Source organism: Aspergillus foveolatus (assembly GCF_047715535.1).
Source record: "Aspergillus foveolatus strain CBS 279.81 unplaced genomic scaffold BDW70scaffold_16, whole genome shotgun sequence".
NCBI classification, from domain to species: Eukaryota; Fungi; Ascomycota; class Eurotiomycetes; order Eurotiales; family Aspergillaceae; genus Aspergillus; species Aspergillus foveolatus.
Window position 1 is genome coordinate 41,923 of NW_027396080.1, and position 21,738 is coordinate 63,660.

General features: G+C 51.4%; 1 protein-coding gene across 1 annotated transcript; it reads left to right on the plus strand.

The window, feature by feature from the left end:
• Positions 1–765: 765 nt before the first annotated feature.
• BDW70DRAFT_158721 (uncharacterized protein) lies at positions 766–21,634 on the plus strand (the record flags this gene model as incomplete). The annotated part of the gene is made up of 3 exons (XM_073740567.1): positions 766–3,549; positions 3,602–12,853; positions 12,914–21,634. The coding sequence occupies 3 exons, from the start codon at positions 766–768 to the stop codon at positions 21,632–21,634; spliced, it is 20,757 nt and encodes a 6,918-aa protein (XP_073597201.1).
• Positions 21,635–21,738: the final 104 nt, after the last annotated feature.

A 21,738-nucleotide genomic window follows, 5' to 3' on the forward strand; every position in this document is an offset into this window, starting at 1 on the left:
TCGATGTAAGCCTCAGCGTGCCTTGCTTTTGACATAGTGATGATGAAGCCGCTGTAGTGATACCCGATTTTCCTAAGGGAAAAGCAAGTATGTAGATGGTCGGGGGGTGAAGGTTTCCGACTATCGAATCTCACTTGACTCCTATGAACCTCACGAGGGACATGATTTCCTGCTCCTTGCGTTGCTAAATGATACGTCACGGGCATTTTCTTTATTCAGTTCAGGCTCCGGATTGAATTCGCGGATATTGCCTGAAAGGTTCAATACGTACGGGTACTTGGATCATGAAAGCGGCATCAGCTTCCTTCCAAGGTTCCTCTTAATTCCAACTTTTTCAGTCCCGGCCCGCTTTGCTGTGGATACCAGACATGTCGAGCCAAGGTGAGGAAGGTCAAGTGGGCCCAAGGTCAAGTGGGCCCAAGGCACAGATCTCGTTCGAGAGGTGTGGAACAGCGTGATCGACACTTTGGTGGATATGGACGAAGGATACGGAGCTAGAACTTTGGCGAATTGGAGTATACGATAGTCTGGAGTAGCGGCGTTGTCGATGCAACTGTCTTCGCGTAGGTCCAAGGCGTATGTACCGCTCACGGTTTTCATACTTCGACTCTCAGCTCAGGAATTCACCTGGATATATCGCTCTGTTGATGATCGCATTGTTGCCGGCTTGATCTTCGCGGAGACTGAGACCATTTTGGAACCGCAGTAACATTTTACTTCGTCTTTGATATCGGCCTCTAATCATAATCATAATAATTGTTTGCAATGGAGCAAAGTACGTTTGCGACAGCCGGTCCGCCAAACCGAACAGCTACGAATAAGGCGATTGTTGAGAAGGACATCAGGGAGATTTGCGCAGAGGTGCTGCGCCGGCCGGTGGGAAAGATCAAGTTGGATAAATCCTTCATCGCGCAAGGAGGGGACTCTCTGCTCGCAATCAAGCTGATGGCGCGCTGCGGGGAGGCGGGGTACACAATCACCATCAACGACATGCTCCAAGCGACGAGTATCCGAGAGTTATGCCAGTCTGTGAAACTAGCAGAGGGGAGCAGCGCGTCGGGGAAGCTCAGCTCAGGTCCAGTGCTGGACGGGCCTGCGCAGCCCGCCGAGATACGGACGACGCCATTAACAGAGGCACAGAAGTTCTATGCTTCGACGAAGGCTTGGGATGCCAAAATCTTTCAGCTAGGTGGAATCGCAGAATCGACGCTTTATGCGGCACTGAAATTGCTCGTCAGCCATCACCCCATCCTCCGAGCGAACTTTACAACACTCGAAAATAATGACTTGAGACTCACATACAACGATACGACCGAAGCCTTCGCCCATCAGAGAATCGAGATTCCGACGATCTCAACGCAAGCAGAGCAAGAATACCTGACTGTGGGTTGGGAAGCGGACGGGAAGAGAGAGGATGGACTCTTCGCCGCCACGGTATTTGTGCAGCGAGGCCGGGACCACGGCACGTGCCTCGCCCGCTATCTTCGGCTCGACTTGCACCGGGCCATCGTTGACGTCTCGTCTTGGGATATCCTTCAACGCGATTTGGACCATGCACTACTCGGAAAGCCGCTTGCTCACGGGAATCCAGAGACTTCGTTTGACTCTTGGGCTTCGATTCAAGACCAAAGCGACTCTACATTCGAACGTTCGACACCGGTCAAAAGCACAAACGACGCGCTGAACACAAATGAAAGAAAACGACAGAATGGACACCAAAAGGTTGGAAAAATCGACCTGGCTGATGTGGCTATCCTGGAAACAGATGCAGCTGGTCTGGCGAAGCTGGAGGATGAGAGCATCCACTCTGTGCTTCGCACTCAGCCAGAGGATTTTATCATTGCCGCACTATATATTGCACTTAAAGGAGTAACCAGATCGGAGGAGACGTTGAGCTTTGGTATAATCTCAAACGGCAGGCGCAGTGGCGGTCCTGAGCTGTCAGCGACAGTAGGGTGCTTCGACAATATCATCCGCCGGTCCGTAAAAAAAGACGAAGAGGACGGTGGACTTGGATTTTTACGGAAAATCAAGGATACACGGATGGGCTTCTTCAATGTCTCTCGCATATCAGGAGTCGAAGATCTCAGTCGATATGTTCTGTTACATATGGGGCAACTGGAGAGAACGGCAGCTCCCAGCGCTGATACCCTCCATGAGGTTTTCCACCGGGATGATTTCTCCACACTTCCTCACGGGTGTCTAGCATTTGCTGAGCCTTTCTTGGAGCAACAGCAGCTAAAGCTTCGCCTTCGATCCAGGTCTGCAGAGCTAGGGCGGGAAAAACTAGGTCAGATTGCTGGCTTGTTTCGCGCTGCCCTAAAGGAAGTGATTGCTGAGTGTGAGATGAGCGGAGTGCAGGGGACACTGAGCGACTTTCCCTTCCTCCAACTGACATACTCAGAGCTGGACAAACTTGTTTCATCTCGGCTCAAGGCTGTGACGGGCGACCCTTTCCGCGACGTGGAAGCAGTATTCCCCTGTGGGCCGCGACAGGAAGCCTTTCTGGTGGCTCAAGCTGTTTACCCTTATCTGTACCAGTGTTCCTTTGTGATTAAAATGAGCTCCGAGGATCCGAATGTCGACCTAGATTGCGGGCGGCTTCGAGACGCCTGGGTTCGCCTCGTGGCACGCCATCCAGCTCTGCGGACCGTTTTCATTGAAAGCCCAAATCGCCAAGGGCACTTCGACCAGGTGGTAATGAAGCAGGGCATCAGCTCCGTCACTTTCTTAGAGGACGACGGTGAGGAGGCAGCCCGCCAGCTCGCGTGTCGCCGTCCAGTAACTTTTAAGAGCTACGGCCAAACCCACCAAGTGACATTTTGCAGAATCTCACCATCCTCTGTCTACCTCCGTCTCGATATATCACACGCCGTTGTTGATGGGCTTTCCGCTCAGGTACTAATGCGGGACCTTTTTCAACTCTATAGCAAACAGAAACTGGCCAGTCGTGTTATGGCCTACCAAGACTTTGTCAACTACCAAGCACGGCTGCCTATGCAAGAATCCATGACTTACTGGTCCAACTACCTTGCAGGTGCCCAGCCATCCCATTTCCCATTGTACGGAGACCAGTTGAGTCGCGAGGACCTTCGTACCGTCAGGTCAGACATTCAACTGGGCTCTGATGTTCTAGGGGAATTCTGTGGTAAGTTTAACATCACGCCTGCTAATATTTGCCAGGTAGCATGGGCACTAGTCCTCAGGTCCTACACCGGGTTGGAAGATGTGTGTTTTTCGTATGCAACGTCGGGGCGGGATGTGCCTCTTAAAGGAATCAACAATACGGTTGGGGCCTTCCTGAACGCGGTGGTGTGCCGCATCAAGCTGCCTCCTACTGCAACAGTTCCGGAGACTTTGAAGAAAGCCAGGAACGACTTCGTGGAAAGCCTCTCACATCAATACTACTCAGCCTTGGACGATGCGCAATCTGGCGACTTTGCCCGTTTCAAGAGCAACACATTGATGTCATGCCAACGAAAAGCTGCAACTGAATTAGCGGGTTCTGGGCTCGCTTTTGAGCTTGTCGATGCTGCCAACCCCAACGAAGTGAGTAGTGATCATATCCCATTAATTCCATTCGATGCTAACAAGTGCGCAGTATGACATGTCCATCAACATCCAAGTAGGGCCTGAGGGCTTGGAAGTAATGATTGATTACTGGAACTCACGGATTGGCCAGCGTACAGTGGAGAGCGTCGCACAATCCTTCCAACAGGCGTTCCTGAACATCGTCAAACAAGAAGATGCCGTGCTGGGCGAGATTGATATTAGTACCCCTCAAGAAATCAATCAGCTTCGTGAATGGGCCAAGGAGATCCCACCAAAGGCGGACTATCGTATCCACGACAAAGTGTATGAACAGCGACTCCACCGACCAGATGCTTGGGCTGTTCAGGGCTGGGACGGCGACTTGACATATCAGCAGCTGGACGACACGGCTAACAAGCTAGCATCCTACCTCATTCACTTAGGCGTGCAGCCGGAGACTAAGATCCCAATTTGCTTCGAAAAATCGAAATGGGCAGTGATATCACAACTAGCGATCCTCAAGGCTGGTGGATGCGTTGTTCCTCTTGGAACGAAACAACCAGCATCGAGAACCATGCTAATCCTAAAGGATTTACAAGCCACAATCATCCTAACGACAGGGAAATTTGCATCCCGCTTCAAGGACCTCGTGACCCATACAGTGGTCATTGATGAAGCGTTCATGGCCGAGCTACCACCTTCCGAAATGGTTCCCTGCCTTGCAACAGTCGACAACGCCGCCTTTATTATCTATACCAGTGGATCCACTGGTGTTCCGAAGGGTGTCGTGCTCCCTCATGCAAGTCTCTGTACGAGTCTCGAGCATATGGGTGCTAGATTCAAGCTCAGTCCAGATACTCGCACAGTGCAGTTTTCGGCATACACCTTTGACATTTCTATTCAAGATATATACACCACGTGGCACTACGGCGGCTGCCTGGTCATTATTTCAGAAGAGGATCGTATCAGCAACCTAGCACGGGAAATGGTGAAATATCAGGTCAACTGTGCGGGGCTAACTTCAACGGTGGCTGGAACGATATTCCCGCAAGATGTGCCAACCCTGAAGAAGTTGGTCCTACTCGGGGAAGCCGTCAAGCCAGCGGTCGTAGATCAATGGATTGACCACGTAGAGGTCTATAACGCGTATGGACCGTCGGAATGTTCGATGCAAGCCAGTATCAACCGATTGACACCTGGTTGCAATGCACTGAACATTGGCTGGGCGTTTGCGGGCGCTCTTTGGGTTGTTGACCCCAATGACTACAATCGCCTCGTCCCAATCGGAGCGCCAGGAGAATTGCTCATTGAAGGGCCATTGCAAGCTCGTGGGTATCTTAACTCTCCCGAGAAGACCGCAGCAGCGTTCGTCGTAGACGCGGCATGGATGATCAAGAACGGGTTTGGATCCGGCCGACGCCTCTACCGGACTGGAGACCTCGTACAGCAGAACCCAGATGGTTCCATCACGTACATTGGCCGCCGTGATACACAGATTAAGGTGAGGGGACAGCGGGTTGAGGTGGGTGAGATCGAGCACCACCTCCTACAACAAGACGCAGTCCTCGACGCAGCGATAATCTACCCTAAACAAGGACCCTGCAAAGATCGATTGGTCGGGCTTCTCACCTTGCGCGATTTCTTTGCCGGAAAACGTTCAGGACAAGAAGTTATACCTGTGCCAACTGGAAAACTTTCCCTCACAAAAAGTCAATTGGCTGCTGCATCGGAAGAGCTCTCAAACCATGTCCCTGAGCATATGGTCCCAAAGATCTGGATTCCTCTGGAAAGCATGATGCCACAGAACGACTCATCAAAATTGGACCGCAAAAAACTGGGGGTGTGGCTTGAGGCTATTGATCCAGCGTTCCTGGAAGCTCTCACAAAGTCTTCTGATGCTGGCTCTGAAAGTCGAGAGCCCGGAACGCTTCTAGAAGGCCAAGTTCAACAAGCATGGGCTGATGTGTTGCGTTTGCCGCCTACTCAGATCCCCATAGAGCACAAGTCATTCCTAAGTGTTGGTGGAGACTCCATCACCGCCATGCATGTCGTGTCCTGGCTGCGGGTGCGGGGGATTACGGTAGCGGTGCGAGATGTGCTTGAAAGCAAGTCCGTGGCTCAGTTGGCACAAATCGCAGAAGTAAAGGATGGGAAGATGGACGGCCACCAACCTCTTTTGTCGCCTATGCAGAAGTGGTATTTTGAGTCGATTGCCGATCCTGAACTGCCTCTGAAGTCCAGTGGTGCCCACAGATACAATTCCAGTATCTGCTTGATACCTTGCAAACTCTTTGACTTTTCAGAACTAGCTCAAGCCGTGGGTGCCCTTGTCGAGAGACATCCTATTTTGCGTTCCAGATTCCAGCGTCATAACGTCGCTGGGTGGCAACAAAGCCTACACAGTGATGGTGATCAATCATTCGCCTTGAGACATTACACTGTATCTACCAACGAGGAGGCAGAGGCCCTTATTGTGGAGGCTCAGGGCAGTTTAGACCTAGAGCAGGGTCCTGTATTCTTTGTTAAGTATATCCAAGTGGAAGACGCTCGAAATACAGCTCTTCTATTCATGACAGCCCATCGCCTGGTAGTCGACGAAGTGTCCTGGGGCATCATTCGCCGAGATCTAAGTGTGCTTCTGGAAGGACACCAGCTTCCAACCTCTAACCCGCTGTCGTTCCAGACCTGGGTCAGACTACAAGCCGAACGAAGCCAGAACCTTGAAAGATTAGTTTTCTCATCTGATCTGCCACCCGCTGACTTGGAGTACTGGGGCTTGAACGATAGCAATACCCACGTGGACGAAACAGTCGAAGAAGTGATCTTCAACAGCCACGACACGAATGCATTCTTCAGGGACGCAAACAGAGCCTTACGTACAGAACGTGTGGAGATTCTTCTCGCTGCACTGTTCAAGTCCTTCCACAAAACTTTCTCCAATCGCCGACTTCCAGCCGTTTTTGACGTAAATGATGGCCGAAACGCATGTGATAATGGGCTTGACTTCTCAAACACAGTTGGCAACTTCGAAAGTATGACCCCTTTACACATCTCTCTCGATGAGCCACACAACGACTTGGATATTGTAAGACAGACTAAGGACGCAAGACGCAGAGCCTTCGGAAAGGTCCTATCGGACGGCCAACAAGCTTTCACTGGCCGACGAGTTGAAGTGCTCTTTCAATATTCCGAGGGACCTGCAACCAAAACTATTTTCGAGACAGTAGAGCTCACTGGGCCTGGGACATCTCCAGTTGGCAAGAGAACCCGTCGTGGATGTGTGTTTAATGTCAACGTCATTGCGCACCCCGATAAGTTGCGTATTCACTTCAAGTTCAATCGCAACATGAAGTATCAGGAGAAGATCCGGTATTGGGCTGACTCCTATGTCAATGCCATCAGTGTCCTTGGTACTGAGTTGTCAGGAGCGTCGCCGACTTATACTGTGACTGATTTCCCGCTGTTGCATTTAACCTCTGAGAGCCTCAGGGTCCTTCAAGATGAAATTTTGCCGGACGCCGGTTTGAACTGCTCTGATGTTGAAGACATCTACCCATGTTCTCCAATCCAACAAGGCATACTTCTAAGCCAAGTGAAATCACCATCCGAGTATTATATCCAGCAATCTTTTGAGATCAGACCAACCGCTTCCTCTGGCAAACTTGACCATACTCGCCTTCTTGCTGCCTGGCAAGCCTTGATAAACCGCCACCCCATGCTTCGAACACGATTCGTCCGTTCGGCATCTGGATCAAGTGAGCAATTGTTTGATCAGGTGGTCCTTAAATCGTGTAAAGCGGAAGCTGAGCATGTCGAGTGCACAGACGACGATCTTTCCAGAAACCTTGCCGTCAAGGCTACTCTAGATGAACGACATGTTGACAAACGCGTCGGCCATAAGCTTACAATCTATTCGACCTCTTCCAACCGGACGTTCGGCAACATCATTATCAGCCACGCACTCGTAGACGCCTCCTCTCTCATGATCATACAGGCCGAGCTTGCCCAGGCATATGATGGTAAGCTGGCGCCTGACACCATCGGCGCTGCTTATAGCAAATATGTTTCGCATCTGCAGAAGATACCCGCGGATCAGGCGTTGGATTACTGGACCAAGCGCCTTGCTGACGCTGAGCCATGCTACCTTCCAGCCCTGACAGAGGATGGAATGCAGCCAGCTACTGCTGATGACTCTACACCAAGGAGGCCCATGCAAACAGTATCAATTGACATCAACTGCATTGAGAAGCTACATAGCTTCACCGGAACCTATGGTGTCACAATTGCCAACGTGTTCCAGCTCGTCTGGGCCATGGTTTTAGCCCAGTATACCGGCTCGTCTAATGTGTCCTTTGGCTATTTATCAAGCGGTCGCGACGTCCCTGTCAAAGATGTTGAGACCATGGTCGGCCCCTTAATTAACATGATGGTCACTCATATCAGACTAGATACGGAGGCCAGTGCTCAGAACACACTTAAGCAAATACAAGAGAACTTTTTTGAGAGCTTCAACTACCAGAGAGCACCGTTGGTTGAGATTTGGCACGCCCTTCAGCTCCAAGGTAGGAGCTTGTTCAACACAGCGCTTTCCTATCGCCATATTGTTTCAGCAGAGAAACATCAGCTCAATCTCGCGCTAGAACAGATTACCGGTGAGGATCCCACAGAGTATGATGTGACGGTCAGTGTGTTCGCATCGCCAGACAAGATTTCCGCTTCTCTGCAGTACTCGCCAGATTTTCTTTCCTACGATAGCGCGAACAGGTTGCTCGGCTGTGTCCAGCAGGGAATCCAATCCCTCGTTGCTAACGGAGATACGCATGTCGGACAGCTCAACACCGTAACGCCAAAGGATATCCTGCAAGTCCGTGCTTGGAATGACAAGATTCCTGCCGTTGATGGATATCGTCTTATCCATGACTTATTCAATAAACAGCGGCTACTCCGACCTGACGCAACAGCCGTCTGTGCCTGGGATGGCGACCTAACATATCAACAACTGGACGAGATGAGCAATACTCTGGCTCACCACTTAGTGACACACTTGGGAATTGGTCCCGAAGTAATGGTAGCGCTGTGTCTGGATAAATCTAAATTCGCCATCATTGCTCAGCTCAGTGTCCTCAAGGCAGCTGGCGTCGTTGTGTCGATCAATCCAAAGCACCCAATGCAGCGCCTGGAACTCGTTATCAAAGATATAAACGCCAAGGTGATGCTGACGTCGCGTCAGTATTCCTCTCGGTTCACGAAACTCGTTCCGCATATTCTGCATATGGACGAGACCTTATTTTCTACCCTTCCTCCACAATCCCAACCTCCAAGTACAAATGTTACCCCCGATAACGCTGCCTTCATCATCTACACAAGTGGCAGTACCGGTATGCCAAAGGGCGTCATTTTAACCCATCTTTCTCTATGTTCCAGCATCCGCGCTCATGGCAAGGTTTACGAAATGTCTCCCAGTACTCGTTCACTCCAATTCGCTGCCTACACGTTCGATGCCAGCATTAGTGATATCTGGGGCACTATGTCACATGGAGGATGCGTCTGTGTCATATCAGAAGAGGAGCGCATGAACAACCTTCAGGGCGTTATTGAGGCTTATGGTGTTACTCACGCGCAGGTTACTCCAACTGTGGCTGGCTTGTTGGATATTGCGAACATTAAGTGTCTTACCACACTAATTCTCGGAGGAGAGGCCGTCAGGGAGGCCATGATTGAGGAGTACGCCAAGGCAGCGGGAAGAGTAAAGGTCTTGAACGGATACGGTCCGAGTGAGTGCTCGATTTACACGACCTGCAGTGCACCTCTCGTCCAAAAGAAACAGGCACTCAACATCGGCCGACCACTTGTGGGCAGCGTCTGGGTAGTTGCCAACGGCGAATCCATTTGTCCCATTGGCGCTGTCGGCGAACTTTGGGTTGAAGGCCCGTTGTTGGCTCGCGGGTATCACAACGATCCGAAGAAGACGGAGGCAACTTTTATCACGAACCCTAAGTGGGCGAAGGCAGTCAATCTTGAAGGTCATCGCTTCTATAACACCGGCGATCTCGTTCGTCAGTCTCCGAACGGCGACTTGATCTACCAAGCTCGAAAGGACTCGCAGGTCAAGATCCGCGGCCAGCGCGTTGAAGTAGGGGAGATCGAGTACCGCGTCAAGAAGTCATTCCCAGCTGTGAAGAGTCTTGTGGCAAGCCTTATCACCCCTGGTGGCAATTCCTCTAACTTAATGATTGCTGTTGCGATGGAACTCAACGACGACTTCCTTCAGAGACATCTGTTATCCGACCCAATTCACGAAATATTCCTTCCCAACGCCCCTCATCTGCGAGATAAATTTTCTCAGCTTCATGCCTCTCTACTAGAGGTCCTGCCCTCGTACATGGTGCCGCGGCTTTTCGTGCCGGTAGTGCACCTCCCTCAGACAGCGTCTAGCAAACTCGACCGTCGCACGATCAAGCAGATGCTGGAGAACCTGCCTGGCGATGTCCTTTTTCAGTATTCTCTTTCATCCAGTTTGGGTGTTGCACCATCGACTTATATGGAGAAGAAGTTACAGTCACTATGGGCCACTGTGCTTAATGTAGACCAGGACCGTGTAGGTGTCCAAGACCACTTCCTTCACTGCGGTGGCGACTCCTTCACCGCGATGCGCCTCGTTTCACTGGCAAACGCCAAAGACATCCCGATGAGTGTTGCCGACGTCTTCCGGTATCCTAAGTTGCAGGAGATGGCCGCTCATCTTGAGACTCAGATGGCGCGCCGCCGGGACATACAGGATATTCCTCGGTTTGGACTTTGGAAAGAAGTCCAACAGACAGAGGCTTCTGTCAGTGAGGAGGAGCTTCGCCGTGTTGCAAAGTTATGTGATACTGCAGTCGACGATATTGAGGATGTGTATCCATGCACACCCCTCCAAGAAGGTCTCATGGCTATCACCACTCAGCGCCCAGGGTCTTATATTGGCCGCTGGGTTTTCCGAATCCAAGAAGCCGTTGATACTAACTCATTCAAACGAGCATGGTCAGCCCTGACGCAAAAGGCACCGATACTTCGTACGCGCATTGTGCCTAGTCAGTCAGGTGGACTCCAAGTTATAGTTCGCGAGTCTGTTGCGTGGGGTGGAGACCTGAACCTCAAGCAGTACTTGAATAAAGACCTACAACAGTCTTTCGGTTACGGCCAGCCATTGGTGCGACAGGCCTTAATTTACAGCAGCAACAAACGATACTTCGTACTCACAGCTCACCACAGTGTATACGACGGGTACAGTTTAGGAAAGCTATTTGACGCGGTGGCTCTTCTCTATGATGGAAAAGAGCTCGCTCCAATTCCTGCATTCTCGCGATTCATCTCGTACATAGGTCAACAAGATCAAAAGGCCGCTAAGTCGTTCTGGCAGTCTCAGATCAAAGGAGAAGTTGGGGCACCGTTCCCCTCTCTTCACAGACCTTCGTACCGGCCACAGCCTACTCAAAAGTTGAGCTCGAGCGTCGAAATTTGCCCAGTTGGAGGGCCCAATACGCTAGCTTCCACTCTAAGGGCGGCTTGGGCACTGGCCATTTTCGCCTACGGTGGCAATGATGTCTTGTTTGGAGTTGCACTCTCTGGGCGCTCTGCGCCAGTTTCCGGTATTCTGGACATGGCGGCACCAACGATTACAACAGTCCCAGTTCATGTGCATATTAATCCCGAGCAAACGATCAATCAATATCTCGCCATGGTCCACAAGCAAAGCGTTGACATGATACCGTTCGAGCACACAGGCTTGCAGAACATCCGCCGCTTCGTTGGCCAGATCGATCTACCACATCTTTTCGCCGTGCAACCAGCGCAAGAACGTGAAAGTTATGTACATGGTAAGCTCCTAGCGTACGAGCATGGTCATGTTCCAGAGCTCAACCTCGACGGTTATGCCCTTACCGTCGAGTGCGTCACTAGTGATGTATCCGATATTCCAGTAACCATCGAGGCGCACTTTGACGAAAGAATGATTTCAGCTTCCCAGACGAATGATCTGCTCAGCCGCTTTAGTCACATTGTCACTCAGCTTGTTACAGCCAGCAAAGATCAAACGCAACGACGACTAAAGGATCTTGATTTATTGAGCAAGGACGAGGCCAGTCGACTCTTCCAGTTCAACCAAGGTATTCCCCCGGTCAAGCAAGCTTTGGTTCATGAATTGGTTTCTCAGCATGTTTCGACCAACCCTAATGCCCCTGCGGTTTGTGCTTGGGATGGCGATCTTACGCATGAAGAGCTAGACCACCTGGCAAACAAGCTAGCTCTATACCTCACTATGCTTGGGGTAAAACCAGAGACCATGGTTGCTCTTTGTCTTGAGAAATCAAAATGGGCTTTGGTCGCAAACCTCGCTGTTTTGAAGGCTGGCGGCGCGGTTGTCCCTATTCGAGCTGATCCCATCCAGCGTGTTCAAAACATCCTGCAACAGACTGGCATTACGACGATCCTCGCCTCTGAGGGCTTTGCCTCGGCGCTTGAAGGCTTAGTTCCTAATGTAATAACTATAGGCGATGATCTGATCCAGTCGCTCCCAAGCCCTGTCACCCAGCCCATCTCAACCGTCACACCCTCCAATGCTGCGTTCGTCATCTTCACTTCCGGATCGACTGGAAACCCCAAGGGTGTCGTCGTTGAGCATGGCGCTATGTCAACCAGCATGCAGGCACATGGCAAGAAGTTCGGCATGAACTCAGAGACCCGCGCCTTCAATTTCGCCCACTTTACGTTCGACATCTCGCTCCACGACATCATATCAACGCTGCAATTCGGCGGCTGTGTCTGCATGCCATCAGAGCGAGAGAGAGTAGATAACATGGCCGATGCAATGAATCGGATGGGAGTTAACTACTCGTTCCTTCCTCCACGTGTTATACATACCATCAAGCCGTCTGACGTGCCGGGTCTCAAGACTTTAGTGGTAGGTGGTGAAGCGGTGCAAGCAGAATACCTGGAACCCTGGCTAAATGGTGTTCGTGTATTCAATGCCTACGGCCCTGCGGAATGTAGTATCGCCGCCACCTGCAATGAGGTTGTCAATAAAGCGCATGTGCCGAATATCGGCCGGGCGATAGCAGGCGGTCTCTGGGTGGTGGATGAGAACGACTACGACCGACTTCTCCCTCTTGGGGCAGTGGGTGAGCTTCTGATCGAGGGTCCTTTACTCGCTCGAGGCTACTTGAACGACCCGACTAAGACAGCCAATGCATTTATTTGCAATCCTGCCTGGATCTCCCGGTACTCTAAACACGACTATGGTTTGCAGCGCCGCGAGCGGCGCATGTATCGCACTGGTGACCTGGTACGTCAGATGGAAGACGGATCACTTACCTATGTCGGACGACGCGATGGTCAAGTCAAGATTCGCGGCCAACGAGTCGAGATTGGGGAAATTGAGCACCATGTCACCGAGCATCCATCTGTGGTAGAGAATGTGATAATTTACCCTCGCCGCGGTCCAGCCCAGTCGCAGCTCGTTGGGATCTTGACATTGCATGGATTCATTTCTTCTGACGCAGATGAGGGAATCCAAACCACGCCCCTCGACCAGCTTCCCTATGCCCTGCAGCAAGCTTCATCCGTTCGTGAGCACCTACACTCTCGTGTTCCCGAGTATATGATTCCCAACTCCTGGATATCGCTTGCGGCAATGCCGCACAACACTTCCGACAAGATTGATCGTCGCCGACTCACGCAATGGCTGGAGACGATGGAGGTGGAACATTTTGAAACCATTACGCAAACCTGCACGGAGGATACGACAACTCCAAGCACATCTGAAGAAAAGAACATCCAGGCTGTCTGGGCCGAAGTACTCCACGCCTCGATCGAAAAGGTCCCCATGAGTCGCCCGTTCTTGGCTGTGGGTGGTGACTCAGTTACTGCTATGCAAGTCGTGTCAAAGTGTCGCAGCCAGTATTCTATCTATGTTACTGTTCGCGAAGTGCTGCAATGCGAATCAATTTCTCAACTGGCTAGGAAGGCTGTGATTAAGACCACGAGTCCCAACACTGACACTCAGCTCTCTTCCTCTTCAATCGATCAAGCTCCAGCCGCCACAAGCGCACCGACGGCCTTTGATATCGACGCCGGCGACTTGGCTAAGCTTGAGAGCGACGTGCTTCCGCGGACCGGCGTCGAAAACCTCTCTGCAATTGAGGGCATCTACTATTGCTCCCCTATCCAACAAGGCATCTTGATGAGCCAAATTAAGGACCACACAACATATCAAGTGCGCCAGGCCGGAGAGATTCGTGCCGCTGATTCTTCACCGGTCGACATGAACCGACTCCTACGCGCGTGGCAGTTGGTTGTACAGCGACATGCTATTCTACGTACATTCTTTGTCCCTAGTCCATCGGGACAAGAACTCTTCTACCAGGTTGTGCTCAAAAGATACACTCCAACAACACAAGTGCTGCAGTCTCGCAATAGTGATGATTTCTTCGCTCACTTCGAGGCATCCGAACGTCCGAAGTACGGCCCCGGGCAGCCGCCTTACCAGTTCACCCTAGCCCAAGCTTGTACAGGGCAAGTTTACGCCCAGGTCGATGTCAACCACGTTCTGATGGACGCCTCGTCCATGGATCTAATCCTCAATGATCTCATTTTGGCATATGATAATATGCTTCCTGACTCGCCTGCTCCCTCATATGGCATCTACGTCTCGTTCCTGCAACAGACCTCCGCTGTCGACTCCCTGCGCTACTGGACGAATCACCTTGCGGGTGCAGAGCCGTCATACCTTCCTGCCTCTTCCTATCTGGATTCTGGAAAGCGCTGCTTGAGAGCGGTCTCCCTCGAGATAGATAACATAAAACCTCTGCAAGATTTCAGAGACACGCATGGAGTTACGATTGCCAACATCACACAGCTCGCCTGGGCCACGGTTTTATCTCGGTATCTTGGTTCCCGCGATGTCAGCTTTGGCTATATTTCAAACGGCAGGGATGCTCCAATCGACGGGATACACGAGATGTGCGGGCCCATGATTAACTTAATGGTGTCTAGAGTTCAACTCGCATACCCCGGCACTACCGTGGCTGAAGCCGCGAAGCAGGTTCAGCACAACTTCTTAGATGCCTTCAATCACCAGCGAGCCTCTCTTAGCGATATCCAGCACGCCCTTCATCTTTCTGAGCGCGGTCTATTTAATACAACCATGATTTACAAGCCCAAGCCGATCATGGATACTCAAGAAAAGCGAAGTCTAGTGATTGAAAGTCTCGCCGGCGAAGATCCTACCGAATACGATGTACAAGTCAAAGTTGTGAGTGACGACAACAGTCTATCACTAGACCTGGAATACGCCACCACTTTTATGGACGAACCGTCAGCCCGACGCCTGCTGGGTAGCTTGGGCCGCGCACTATCTTCTATCGCCGCCAATCCCAACGCAAACATCGATGAGATTGACGTGATACCAACTGGCGACGTTGAATTGCTTCATACCTGGAACTCAACCGTCGAAGAGACTGTTCCCGGCAATATACACGACAAGATTCATGAGCAGGCTCTTTCTCAGCCAGGGGCCCAGGCAGTGTGCGGCTGGGACGGGGAGTTGACTTACGCTGAGATTACAGACATGTCCGACCGGCTTGCTCATCACTTACGAAGCTTAGGGGTCCGTGAGGAAGTGATGGTGGGGCTTTGTTTTGACAAGTCCATGTGGACCATTGTGTCCATGATCGCTGTTCTCAAATCTGGTGGTGTAGTTGTGCCTCTTGGGGCTCAGATGCCTGTCCAGCGTCTGCAGCATATCCTGAACGAGATCAAAGCCCCAGTTGTTCTGACCATGGACAAACATGCCTCCAAACTCAGGGATATCACCTCTGCCAGCGTCCTAACAATTGATGGTGGATTTATAGCAACACTACCCAGCCCTTGTCATCCTCTCAGCGAGAGTAGTCTGACTTCTGAAAGTGCGGCTGTGGTCATATACACCTCAGGTTCAACCGGCACACCCAAGGGCGTTGTCCTCACTCATGGGACAATCTGCACAAGTATAGAAAGCCATGGGCCAAAGCTTCAAATGGGTCCAAATACTAGAGCATTACAATACTCCGCTTATGTTTTCGACCTCAGTCTTCTTGACATCTTGTCTACCCTTCGCTTCGGCGGTTGTGTCTGCGTCGTCTCGGAGGAAGACCGTGTTGATATCAACAGTCTTACTGCAAGGATGGAGGCTATGGCCGTGAACTTTGCGGTCCTCACGCCCACAGTCGCCAGCCTTGTTGATCCCAAGACAGTACCGACGCTGTCGACATTAGTTTTAGCCGGAGAAGTTGTTCCACCAAGCGCCGCCGAAACGTGGGCAAGTCATGTCACCCTCTTTAATGGATACGGGCCAGCAGAATCTACCATTCTTGCGACAACCAACGGAGCGATTATTGAGAAAGAGCAAGCTTCGAGTGTTGGCACGGCCCTTGCTGGCGCTATCTGGGTGGTTGACACAGAAGATCACAATTGTCTCGCACCATTAGGCGTAGTTGGTGAGCTTCTCATCTCAGGACCGCTGGTTGCACGTGGCTATCTGAATGACACCGAGCGAACTTCACAATCTTTCATCACGGATCCTGCCTTTGTTTCTAAATATGGCTTCCATTCCTGGGCTGGAAAGCGAATGTACAAGACTGGTGATCTGGTCAGGCAAGATCCCACTGATGGTTCAATCATGTTTGTCGGCAGAGCGGATGGTCAGATCAAGTTACGCGGTCAACGTGTCGAGGTCGGTGAGATTGAGTACTGGCTTCGACAACACTTCGATACCCAAACCGTCGCTGTTGACGTTATTGGTGCAAGCACAGGCGACGTAGCCTTAGTGGCTGCCATCGAGTTGCGCAAGGATCGTTCCAGCAACGAATGTGTCTTCTTGGACGTCAACCATCAGCTCAGAGAATCATTCCTTCAGCTGCAGGCGGCCCTCATCAAAGCATTGCCCGCATACATGGTACCGTCGAAGTACATTCCAATCAAGAACATGCCACTTACAGCCTCTGGTAAGCTAGATAGAAGAACACTTCGAACCTTGCTAGGGGCCCTAAAAGAAGAGCAGCTTGCGCAGTACGGCCTAGCTGATGGTGGCAATGTCGCGCTTTCGACTGAGACCGAACGCCGCATGGCCAGCGTCTGGGCAGCCGCTCTCAACACCTCGAAAGAATTCGGCGCCAACGCTCATTTCTTCCGCGTTGGTGGTGACTCTGTCACTGCTATGCGCCTTGTCGCTCTTGCTCGAACCGCACAGCCTCCTATCCTGTTATCCGTCGGTGACGTATTCAAGCATCCCGTTCTCTCAGACATGGCCAATACAATTGCTGATTCGGAATCCACCGATGACCTGCAATATGACAATGATGTGCCACCGTTTTTGCTGTTGCCCTACCCTCAACACGAGAGGCAGGCACGTCTCCAGGAGATCGCCTCGCAGTGCAAAGTTGAAGTCGATGTCATTGAAGATGCTTACCCGTGCACGCCTTTGCAGCAAGGCCTCATGGCAATCACAGCTCAACATCTTCAAGCATATATCAGTCGCTGGGTCTTCCGTTTGGAAGACACCATCGATGAGTCTCGCTTCTGCGAAGCTTGGAGAACGTTGGTTGAACTTAATCCAATTTTACGTACTCGCATTATACAAGATCCTAAGGCTGGTGGAATGCAAGTGGTTCTTCAGCAGCAAATAACGTGGAATAACGTCCTGTCCGAGCTGCAGTCTTATATCGTGGAGGACTCTGCGAAGCCCATGGGCTTCGGCGATCCTTTGGTGCGATTCGCAGTTGTCACCAGCGGACAGGCGCGATTCTTCGTTTGGACCGCCCATCATAGCACGTATGACGGATGGACAGCCCGAAAGTTGATGGAGGCTGCTTTTGCACTCTACTCTAATAATCCCGCACCATCTTTCCATCCATTCACCCGCTTTGTGAAGTATCTGCAGTCAAGTTCTGCCGAGGAGACCCGCGACTACTGGAAGTCTCAACTCGAGGGTGGCATAGGCCCTAGCTTCCCCGAGACCCCGAAGAACGGTTCTCCCAGGGAGCTCAGAATTCAAAGCTGCCGCATTACCGCCAATAACAGCAATTACTTTACTCTCTCCACGCTCCTGAGAGCTACATGGGCACTAATCCTGTCCCAGGAAACTGGAAGCCAAATCGTAGGCTTCCCAACAGCCCTTTCAGGTCGCACTGCTCCAGTGGATGGGATTCTGGACGTCTTGGGACCTACCATTACCACTGTGCCTATTCGCGTTTCTATTGATCCTGCCCAGAGCCTCTCGGCGTACCTCGCTTCAATCCAAGAACAAGCCACAGAAATGCTACCGTTTGAGCATGCTGGTCTTCACAACATTAGCCAGATGACGTCGTTGCCTCTCAACTTCCAGCATCTGTTTGTCGTCCAGCCCGCAGTTGACCGTCTCGACCAGGCAAACTCCGGCTTCCAAGGACTTACGCCTGTGCCGTTTGAGACATTTGGATTCCACAATTATCCTCTTGTAATAGAGTGCAGCACTAACATGACCGACACTGACAGCGCTGTTGATCTGCAACTTCAATTCGACCCTGCTGTCCTCTCTGTGGAGAAGGCGACAACGATCTTGGAACGATTTACCCACGTATTTGGACAACTCCAGAGCGCTGCAAATGGAACGACATGTGAGGCCCTGGTAAGCGACGTTATCTTCATGACGCCGGAAGACCTGTGCCGGATCCAGAAATGGAACCGTTTTGACGACAGAATGGCCATGGCCGATGGTTGTATTCACGATCTCGTTCATCACCAACTACTTTCTTGCCCCGATGCGCAGGCTGTCCATGCCTTCGACGGACACTTAACATACCGAGAACTCGACCGTCTTGCCACCCGACTTGCCTCCTACCTTGACGGTCTAGGTGTTGGTCCGCAAGTGCCGGTCGCTACTATTTTTGAAAAAACCAAATGGGTGGTCGTCACCTACTTGGCCGTACTGAAAGCAGGAGGAACAATAGTGCCGGTCAATCATCAGCATCCCAAGCAGCGTATGCAGGCTTTGGTGCAGAGCATCGATACTAAAGTCATCCTGACCTCCCAAGACCCTGAACGCCTCCAAGATCTTGTCACTGGTCCTGTTCTAAAGGTGGACCAAGACCTTTTTACGCAGCTTCCTGCTTCCGACAACCCTCACCCCTTTGTACAGGCTACCGACTCCGCCTTTATCATTTTCACTTCTGGTTCGACAGGCACCAGCAAAGCCGTGGTGCTGCAGCACGGTGCCATTGTTTCGAGCATGGTCAAAGGCCACGGCTCACTCTACGCAAGCCCCGACACTCGAACGATCCAGTTCTCCGCCTTGAACTTCGATATCAGCATCGCCGAGATATTCACGACTCTTTCCTTTGGTGGCTGTGTATGCGTTATTTCAGAAGATGATCGTGTCAGTCGCCTCGCGGGGGCAATGGAGGAGGCTGCTGTCAACTTTGCCATCCTCACGCCTACAGTTGCTAGTCTTCTCAAACCTGAGCAGGTGCCTTCTCTCAGAAAATTGGTGCTTGTGGGTGAAGCTCTTCGCCCTGAAGTTGCTGAGCCATGGAGTTCCAGTCACGTCGAACTTCACAACGCGTATGGGCCTGCAGAGTCAAGCATCCTGACGACTTTCAGCCAGCGCATCATGGATCCAGGTCAAGCACCCAATATCGGCTTTCCCTTGGCACATAGTAATCTGTTCGTCGTTGATGCGTCCAATTACCACAATCTGCTTCCCGTTGGCATGGTTGGCGAACTGCTTATTGAAGGACCTCTGTTAGCTCGGGAATATCTTGGGGATGCAAAGAAAACTGCCGAGGCGTTTGTGACTGACCCAGCCTGGCTACAGCAATACGATCTAGGCCCCGTTTCTGGGAGAAGATTCTACAGGACTGGAGATCTTGTTCAGCAGAAGCTGGACGGCTCTTTCATTTACATTGATAGACGGGATACCCAAGTCAAGATTCATGGGCAACGTGTTGAGATTGGAGAAATTGAGTTCTGGGTGAAGAACAAACTCGCAGATGTACGTGAAGTTGTGGCAGGTCTGTTTAAGCCTATCCATGAAGAGGGTGAACCCCTCCTGGCTGTTGCTATGGAAGTGCCGTCAAGCTCTATTGAATCGTCCGGCTTGCTATCACTGTCCGACGACCTTCGCGAAGCATTTGGCGAACTCCGCCGAAACCTCCTTGCCGTTGTACCTTCGTACATGGTCCCCCAACTATACCTGCCATTCGCCAAACTACCACTTACAGATTCCGGCAAACTCAATCGTCGAGCAACGTGGGAAATGATCCACAGTTGCGGGTCGTGGTCGCAGTATTTACTGGTGGATGATATCAAGGTAGAGCCCGCTACCGTGACCGAACGCCTCCTGCAGGGTCTATGGGCGACGGTCCTCAAGGTTCCTGCCTCTTCGATAGGTGCAAAGGACGACTTTTTCCGCTCCGGTGGAGACTCTATCTCGGCTATGCGACTTGTGGCCAGCGCCCGTGAGGACGCTCATATTTCGTTGAAGGTGGCGGATGTCTTCAGTTATCCAAGACTATCCGACATGGCCGCATTGGTAGATCGAACTGTTGGAGAACCTACTCTGACCAAGTCAGCATATTACCCGTTCTCTACGATGGCTGATGGTCATAGCATCCGCGACTCCATCAAGCCTCTCCTTTCAGTACCCAGCGAGATAATTGACATTGCGCCTACCACAGACCTCCAGTCTCTTTCGATTGCCACATCGTTGCGACCCTCTCGAGACCTAATGGCGTACGTTAGTATTGATGGAATTGGCAGTCCTAATTTTGCCCGATGGAGAGCGTCTTGCTTAGAAGTAGTCAAGAAGCACGATATCCTTCGAACGGCTTATGTCGCGTACGAAAACCAACTCCTTCAGGTCGTTCTTCGAGACTACTCCCCTGCTTTAACCCACTATCAGACAGATCAGTCTATCGAAGAATTCACCAAAGAATTGATCGCGCAAGACATGCATCGACCACCCCACCTTGGTTACCCCTTCCTTGAGTTTGCCATCATCTGCTCGCCTGTGGCCAACCGGCATCGCGTCCTTTTCCGACTGAGCCACGCCGAGTACGATGCGATATCGTTATCGTACATTGTCAACACATTGAAAGAGATCTACCAGCGCCAGTCCAGCACGGAGTATGTTAGCTTCCCCCGGTATATGTTCAACCTCACGAACCAAGACACCTGGTCTAGCCGTGAGTACTGGCGCTCGCTACTCAACGGCTGTACAATGCCCACCATCACCTCATTCTCGCAACCCAGACGTCTACCATCTAGACAGATCTACCATGATTCTCGCCGTGTCAGTTTCAAAGCCCTTCCAGCAGGCATCACTCTCTCAACGATCGTGCGATCGGCGTGGGCTCTGACCCTAGCCCAACACGTAGGGAACCCAGACGTACTCTTTGGGGAGGTCGTCTCAGGCCGCAACGGCGACCCCATTGCCGAAAGAGCAGCCGGATGCTGCGCAAATCTCGTTCCTGTGCGCGCTACGATCCATCCAGCCTGGACCACACATGACCTCCTCAAATCTGTGCAGCAACAGCTTGTTTCCCGCCTGCCGCACGAATCCCTCGGATTCCGCGACTTGATGCGCAACTGTACGGATATGCCGGTTGGTACAGTCTTCACCTCTCTATTGAACCATCTGGACCAAGCATCCGAGTGGACGCTTGACCTTGATGATGGGAAATATAACGTTTCTGTTGCAAAGACTGAAGGTGCGGGTGACGTCTCTGATGTGTCGATTACATCGACTGCTGGTACAGACTATGTTGAGATTGCCATGGCTTACCTGGAAGATGGGGTTACTGCCGAGGTTGCGGAGAAGCTACTCACTCAACTGTGTGAGACTGTTGATGCGTTTACGAACGGGGCTCTGGATGCTGAGCTACCTACTATTGATTGTGTGTCTGAGCTAAATGCTCAAGGAGTGAATGGAGCTCCAAAGTTTGAAGGCGATCTGGTTGATGCCAGTCTGGTTGCCTTTGAGCTCCAGAAGAGAGGTCATAAAGTGACTGTTGATGAAATTGTTGAGCAAGGCCTTAGTCTGTCTGGTGTCTAATTCCTGTACTTTTGATATCTTTTTTTCTCATCTGTTCCGTAGTAGCTATATTGTTTTATTATTTATTAACAATGTCAATATTTTTCCCAACAGTGTCCACTTTA